The sequence below is a fragment of the Helobdella robusta genome, assembly GCF_000326865.2.
Source record: "Helobdella robusta unplaced genomic scaffold HELROscaffold_22, whole genome shotgun sequence".
NCBI classification, from domain to species: domain Eukaryota; kingdom Metazoa; phylum Annelida; class Clitellata; order Rhynchobdellida; family Glossiphoniidae; genus Helobdella; species Helobdella robusta.
The window spans coordinates 1,965,027-1,973,191 of NW_008704170.1; the positions used below are offsets into that span (position 1 = coordinate 1,965,027).

Consider the following 8,165-nt stretch of genomic DNA (forward strand, 5'->3'; position numbering starts at 1 on the left):
ACGATCCGCTGAAGTTTTTGAAGTTGTTGTTGATGTCCATTTTGTTGTTGTTGATGTTGAGGTTCCTGTTGTTGTTGTTGTTGTTGTTGTTGATGCTGTTGATGTTGTTGTTGTTGATGTTGTCGTTGTTGTCGTTGTTGTTGTTGATGTTGTCCATTTTTCTGGGTGCTTCCATGTTGTTGTGACAAAAACAAGGTATATTGTTCATCGGTGTATTTAGCCAGGAGAGATTTAATAAACTGCATGCATGTGTTTGTGTGTGTTTGTATGAGTTTATTTGTGTGTGTGTGCGTTTGTAGGAGCGTGTGTGTGTGTGTGTGTGTGTGAGTGTGGGTACGGGTGCGTCTGTGTGAACATTTGCTGCTGCGTTAACATGGAGTTCATTATCAATTCAAAACGTTTAAAAAATAAAATAAAAATTATTTTTAAATTATAAAAAATTATTATCAGCTAGTTTTCGGACATGAATGAATGAACAAACAAACAAATAAATGATTGAATGAATGAGCAAACGAACAAATAAAAGACTGAATGAATGAATGAATGTACGGATAAGTGAACGAACGAATGAACAAATAAAAGAACGAACGAACAAATGAAAGAACGAATACTTAAAATATAATAATGCAATGGTCACTTAGTTGAAAGGCTGAAAATTAAAAAACTCAAAACGTAAAATTCATAGAATCAAAGAGAGAGAGAGAGAGAAAGAGAGAGAGAGAGAGAGAGAGAGAGAGAGAGAGAGAGAAAAGAGAAAAAATGACTGAATGAGAACAGTCAAAGAATGAATGAAGGGAAAAAAGTTGGGTGAATGATTGAAAAGAATTACCTTTGAATAAGAACCAAAAAACAGAGCTAGCTATTTATTGAACGAATGAAAAAAGTGAAAATGAATAAATGGTTGAGTAATTGAATGAATGAATGAGTGAATGAATGAATGAATGAATGAATGAATGAATGAAATAACGAATAAATGATAGAAAGAATAAGAAAAAGCCAACGAAGGAATGAAGGCGAGTTTCTAATTTCGTTAAATTAAAATATCAATTGAAGATTTTAATTTTACGACTACTCTAAATAGGATTGCTAAGATGATGATGTTGTTGTTATTGTTAATGTTGTTGTTGTTGACGTGACGTTTTTCTTGTTATTGTTGTTGCGGTTATTGATGTTAATGTATGTGTTAATGTTTTAAGAATGATGATTTCGTTGTTGTTCATGATGCTGTTGATGTTGTTGTTGTTGTAGTTGATGTTGTTGTTGTTGTTATTTTTCAAGTTTTTCAATAATTTTTTAAATTTCTTGGAAGGATTTTTTTTTTTAAAAATAGTTTTATACCAAAAAACATTCCAGAAAATATAATTCTCTAAATAAATTATTGACTAGGAAGTAGAGAGAGGTTGTTTAAATCAAATTTTAACGAAGGAATGAGTTTCATTTTTATCATAATTTATTTTCCATTTCAAGTTTTCAAGCAATATAAGCAATACATTTCGTAATGTATGTTTTTGTACGTTTCATATTCTTTCAAGTAAAAACTCAAGTGAATGAAAATGTATGTACGAGTGTGTGTGTGTGTGTGTGTTGCGTGCTTGTGTGTGTGTGTGTGTGTGTGTGTGTGTGTTAGTTATTTCACAGACGTGATATGATTTCTTTATAGACATTTCGTCGAGTTGTAGCTAGCAAATTGTACGGAGCCAAAAATAATTTTATTTTTAGCTCTCCAATTATTCAGTTATTATATTTTCTGGATGGGAACTTGAAAATAACGGAATGGAATTGAAAAGTAGAGAGTAATAAAATGGAACACAACAGCATCAGCATTAGCCGGCGGAATAAATAGAAAACGCTTTCGAATTATTTCTTCTGTTTTTTTTTGTTCCTCCTTTCTCGTTAAGTCATTTCGAATGCTTAAAATTTCAAAAAAAAACTTCGTTTGGGTGCAAGGCTATTTTCTCTCTCTCTCTCTTTCTCTCTCTCTCTCTCTTTATCTCTTCATCTTTTTTTTTCTCTCTCTTTATTTTTCACTCTCTCTCTCTCTCTTACTATTTATTTTTATTCTTCTTTTTCTCTTTTTCATCCCCTTCTCTTGTTTGCTCCCATTTTTTCGTTCTCCCTTCATGTCTGTCTGTTTCGCTATTTTATTGTGTATCTCTGTCTCTTTTCACACTCTCTCTTTGTCTCTTTCTCTCTCTCTTTTTCTCTCTTTGTACGTACATGCAGACGTAGGCATATGTTCGGAATACCAACTAAATAATTCAAGACTACAGTGTTGAAAACAAATGCAAATATAGAAATTATTGAAACAAACAAACTTGCACACACACACACGCACACAAACACACACACACACACACGTACGCACATACATGAGCACGTGCGTACATACATTTCTTTGTGCAATATGATGATTTTTCAACAATTTTTTTGGTAACCTGCATACAAATGTGACAATATGCGTGCCTTCGGAAGTGAAATTTGTGAGTTATTGGTTCATTCACTCGTACGTTCATTCGCTTGTTCGTTCGTTCATTCATTCATTCTTTTATTCATCTATTCATTCATTCATTTATTCATTCATCCATCGATTCATTCTTCAATCCACTTTCTATTCAATAATTTTATTAATTCGTTTATCAATCTGTCTAATCCAATCATCCTTCCATCCTTCAATCAACCATTCATTTATTCGTTCGTTCGTTCGTTCGTTCGTTTGTTTGTTCATTCGTTCATTCATTTGACCATTCATTCATTCATCCACCATTAAAACATTAAACTCAATCAATTTATCCAACCATAATAATCTTCTCAACCATCAATCAAGAAGACAGTAATATATATGTCTATCGTATATCATGTCAATGTCTCTCTCTTTTTTTTCTCTCTCTCTTTCTCCTTCTCTCCTTTTTTATTTTCCTCTTTCTCTCTCTCATCCTTTCTTTCTCTCATTTTCATCTACAAAGTTTTTAGCGATTTATAACTAGATTGAATAGTTTATAATATTTTTTATTTCGTTTAACCGTCTATCAAACGACATGAATCGATTAATTTATTGTCATTCTTTCCTCCATTCACTCATTCATTCATTTATTCGTTCGTTCGTTCGTTCATTCATTCATTCATTCATTCATTCATTCATTCATTCATTCATTCATTCATTCATTCGTTTGTTCCTTCGTTAGTTCGTTCGTTCGTTCATTCATTCTTTTATTATTTCATAATTTTTTCAGCATTTTATCGACATTTATTTCAGTGGACAGGAGCCAATTGGGTTTTTACGGTCAGATGGAATCGAAATAAAATAAATAAAATGAATAAAAAAATTAAATAATAACAAAATAAATAAATGAATGAATAAATGAATGAATAAATGAATGAATGAATGAATGAATGAATTCATCTCTCCATCCATACTTCATTTATTGAACTTATAATGATAATGAATTTATTCATCTCTCCCACCTATTCATAAGCCATGTTACGCAATAGTGTCATGGCAAACAACTTAAAATTATTTCAAAACCGTCTAATACAAATACAAATACATTACATACATACAAACGAACATACAAACGTACATACAAAAATACATACATACATACAAACATACATACAAACAGCATATGCTGCATACATGCATACATACATACAAACATACAAACAGCATATGCATACATACATACAAACAAACAAACATACATTCGTACAGCATCATTAAAGCCTAACATACGAACCGTGTAAACACGCATATATAAAATTCCTGAGACTTACAGTAAACACGCTATCCAATACTTTGGATGGGTGCTCACACACACACACACACACACACACACACACACACACACACACACACACACACATGTGTATATAGGGTATACATTTATATAAGGCATATATATGGATATAAAGACTATACGTATGTATAAAACATATATGCATATAAATATGTACATAAATATGTAAACACATCCATGTATACATATCACATAAAGAACAGACGATGATTACAAACACGTTTGCAAATGCAAACAATTTCATTCAACTAACTTCTCTATAATTTTGTTGTTGTTGTTTTTGTTGATGATGTTGATGTTGTTGATGTTGTTGTTGTTGTTGTTGATGTTGTTGATTTTGTCTTTTGTTGGCAATATCAACGACGTAATCGACTCCGACTAGAAGCGGTATAGTTGAGAACCAAGTCGTCGGTATGTTAATATTGTTGTTAATGTTATTGTTGATGTTGCTGCTGTTGATGTTGTTGTTGCTGTTGTTGATGATGTTGTTGATGTTGTTGTAGTTGTTGTAGTTGTAGTTGCTATTTTGTTTTTTTTTGTCAATATTATCGTGATCAAGTGTGACGGGGTTTATATTTTTCGGTGGAGAGTTATGGCTATGGGCTGAAGTTCGATACGTATTATGTTTGTTGATGTTGTTGCTGTTGCTGTTGTTGTTGTTGATGTTGTGGTTTATGTTGTTGTTGATTTTGTTGTTGTTGATGTTGTTGTTGATGTTTTTGTTAATGTTATGTGTTTGTAACTTGTTATATGGAAGGTCATTCATGGGAACATTGTCCTGATTAGAATAATCATCATAACCAGCGCTATCACCATAATTACCACCACCACCAACATCATCATCATCATCATCTTCTTCTTCTTCTTCTTCATCACCATGAACATCACCGTATCTTGTTTGCGTCATGAATTCATTATTACTAAAAGACGGTTGGTTTATTGCTAATGGGAGCATAGTTTTGTTGTTGTCGCTGGTGTTGTCGTAGTTGTTGCTGTTGTTTATATTGTTGTTGAAGATGTTGTCGTTGTTGTTGTTGATGTTGTTGTTGCTGTTGTTGTCTTTGTTTCTTTTTGTTTTATTGATTGGTTGGTCACCATCAAAGTAATTTACATCCCCATTGCTATTTAATGCAAGTTTTTCAAATGGAAAATGTCTACTGTTGTGATGTTGTTGTGGTTGTAGTAGTAGTAGTAGTTGTTGTTGTTGTTGTGGTGGTTGTTGTTTGACATTTCTCTTTTCATTATTTGCTATCTTTGATTGATAGTCGGGTCTATAAGTTTGTTTATTTAAATGAGGGCGCGTTAGGTGCATTATGCTCTGCTCGAGTTTGCTAATGTAGTGATGGTTGTTGTTGATGTTGTTGAAGTAGTAGTTATTGTTTTTGTTGTTGCTGTTGTTGTTTTTATTTTGTTGTTGTCCAAACAGATTAAAATGAAATGATGGATCTAGTTGCAGATGCGTGTGCCTCTGTTTGTTTAAATTTCGTTGGGTCCGTGATCGTTGATTTGGTTTTGGTAGGCTTTGTAGATTTTGTAGACGATGGTGTTGTTGATGCTGTTGTAGTTTCAACTGCTGCTGTTGGCTTTGCTGAAGCTGCTGTAGTTGTCTTTGTTGTAGTTGCAGTTGTTGATGTAGTTCCAGCCGTTGCCGCTGTTGTTGTCGTTGCAGCTGCTGCTTAAGCTTCCAGACATGAACGACATTCTCCAGCATCAGCGACCTCACGTCCGTCGGCAGGACACTCATCAATCCGCCGTCCACACGTGGCCGGTATGGTCCCGGAAGTAAGAACCATGATGATGATGACGTAGATGATGATGACGTAGATGATGATGACCTAGATGATGATGACCTAGATGATGATAACAAAGATAGTTTAGTTGCAGATGACAATGACGTTTCGGTGGATTTTGTCGACAAAGTTGCTGCTGTAGCTGCTGCTGTAGCTGCTGCTGTAGCTGCTGCTGCTGATGCAGATGTTATTGACAAGTAAGATGACAATGGCGATGATGGTGACGTAAAAGGTGACGTACGTTGGGAATTTGATTTTTGTAGCGCATATTTTTTAATTAGATAGGAAGCGTCGATAATATTGTTTACTGTTTGCCGGTGTAGGCATTTCATCATGACGTCCACTCGTTCTGGAAACATATTGATTTGTTGCTCTTGTGTGGAGAGTAATTTTCTTTTTAAAATTTTTTTATCTATGTTGTTGTCAATGTTGATGTTGTTGTTGATGTTGTTGCTGTTGTCGATGATGTTGTAGTTGTTTGTTGTTGTTGATGTTGTTAATGTTGTCCTGTTAAGTACTGGTTTGTAGTTGATGTCTTTGGTGTTGGTGTTATTATTGTTATTATCATGATTATGATTATTATTATTATTGTTGTTGTGGTTGTTGTTATTGTTGATGTTATGATTGTCATCTGCGTTTGAAGAAAAACAACCGAGAAGATAAGCTAGTAAGGTCGTGTAATAAAGATGAGATTTAATGTTATTGTTGTGGTGCATTTTTTCCGCGTTTCCATAAAATTTATCATCGGCTATTAATTTATCGGCGCTGTAATATGGACTGCTATTTATTAATAATTTATGGTTAATATTATTCTTCTTCTTCTTATTATTATTATTATTATCATTGTTATTATTGCTATTAGTATAGTTGTTATTGTTATTATTATTATTAATGTTGTTGTTGTTGTTGTTTGACATGTTGTTTCTTTCGGCGACGCAGTCCATACAGAGGGCAGACCCGCCAAGTAGCACGACCCTGTGGAATAGGGCCTGCCCTGGAAATAATAAGTATAATAATGATGATAATGATAATAATAATATTAATTAAACACTATCACTACTATTACTAATAATAATATTAACCAGAACAGCAGCACAGAATTACTGCTAATATTATAAGTTACAAGTTAATTTCGAAACTAACGATGCAAAAAAAATGAGGATTGTGATGACGATGATGACGATGATACATACCTCTGGTCAGCGGAGAAACCATCAAAATTTGTACCAACGAGGCACCGAACTTGTGCCCTACTAGGGTCACTGAACTTTTGTTGCCCTGAAAACCTGATGACGATGATGGTGGCAAGGACGATGATGACGATGGTGGTGATGATAATGATGACGATGGTGGTGATGATGATGATGGTGGCGACAAAGATGATGGTGATGATGAGGATAAAAACTGACCGGCGATGTTGTTGTTGACCCAATGTAAGGCTGCTGCGATATCAAATAAGGCGTTGTTCCCCCGAGCCTTCGTGTCCTCTGTGCTTAGATAGCCTGCGATGTTTCATTATTATTATTATTATTATTATTATTATTTTTGTTGTTGTTGTTGTTCTTGTTGTTGTTGTGGTTGTTGTTGTTGTTTTCTTATTGTTTTTAATTGGAAAATTTGCAATGCCCTATATACAGTTAAGTGATTTCGATTCGTCATCGTTGTTAAATAAAAAAATTAGAAAGAGAGAGGAAAAGAGAGAGAAAAAGAGAGAGAAAGAGAATCGGATATCTAAATATGGACATGAGTAATCTTATAAAATATGGATAAAAAGGCATTTAAGTGGTAGGCATTAGGAAGCTCTTGAGATTGAAAATAAATTTCAAAGAAGAGGGAATAAATGGTCAGGTTATGGTCAGTTTTGTTGTAACGTTCTAACCCTGTGTAGAAATTATTATTAAAATTATCATCGTCGTCCTTACCGCCATTAAAAAAATGGGTGAAAATGGTAAAAGAATGCATGTTTGAATGAATGAATTAATAGATGAATGAATGAATGAATTAATAGATGAATGAATGAATGAATAAATGAAGAAATGAATGAAAAGTGAATGAATGCGTTGATGAATGGATGAACGAACAAACGAATGAACGGATTGGTCAATATAATTAATTGAAAAAAAGTTAAAAAGACGCACCTAAAACTCCGACTCGATAGTTCAAGGTCACAACAATCACGTGACCGAAGGCGGCCAGGTAACTTCCGTCGTATGCATTGCCGGTTCCGGTGTCATAGCTGACGCCGTGCACAAACACGATGACCGGAAATAGTGATGTGCTGTCTTTGATGGAGAACAGAGATACAAATTTTGAGAATATGCTATTTTTATTCTATTACATCATTAGTAATATCGAAAGAGGGAGAGAGGGAGAAAAAGAGAAAGTTTAGTTTTGAAGTGAATAAATTCAGAGAATAGTGCAAAAAACTCAAAAATGATGATGATGATGTGAGAAGAATAAAAATGAAAAAAAGAAATATGATAGTTTAGTTTGATTAAAATATTAGAACAGAAAAATTTCAACATTGTTAACGAGAATGTATTGAGGAGACAACGATAAAATGAATAGAGAGGGAGAGAGA

At 33.7% G+C, this 8,165-nt stretch overlaps 2 protein-coding genes across 2 annotated transcripts in view; both read right to left on the bottom strand.

The window, feature by feature from the left end:
• The window catches only part of HELRODRAFT_172035 (hypothetical protein), a gene marked incomplete at both ends in the record, with an annotated part of 10,079 nt that extends 9,904 nt beyond the window's left edge, over positions 1-175 (bottom strand). Inside the window, one exon of the mRNA XM_009018707.1 lies at positions 3-175. Coding sequence (XP_009016955.1) covers positions 3-175 — 173 coding nt within the window. The remainder of the gene's footprint in view (positions 1-2) is intronic.
• A 7,533-nt stretch (positions 176-7,708) lies between these two features.
• Positions 7,709-7,873, bottom strand: HELRODRAFT_78450 (hypothetical protein; the record flags this gene model as incomplete). Its single annotated transcript, XM_009018708.1, has 1 exon — positions 7,709-7,873. A coding segment is annotated over one exon (165 nt), but the record flags the coding sequence as incomplete, so codon positions are not given.
• Positions 7,874-8,165: the final 292 nt, after the last annotated feature.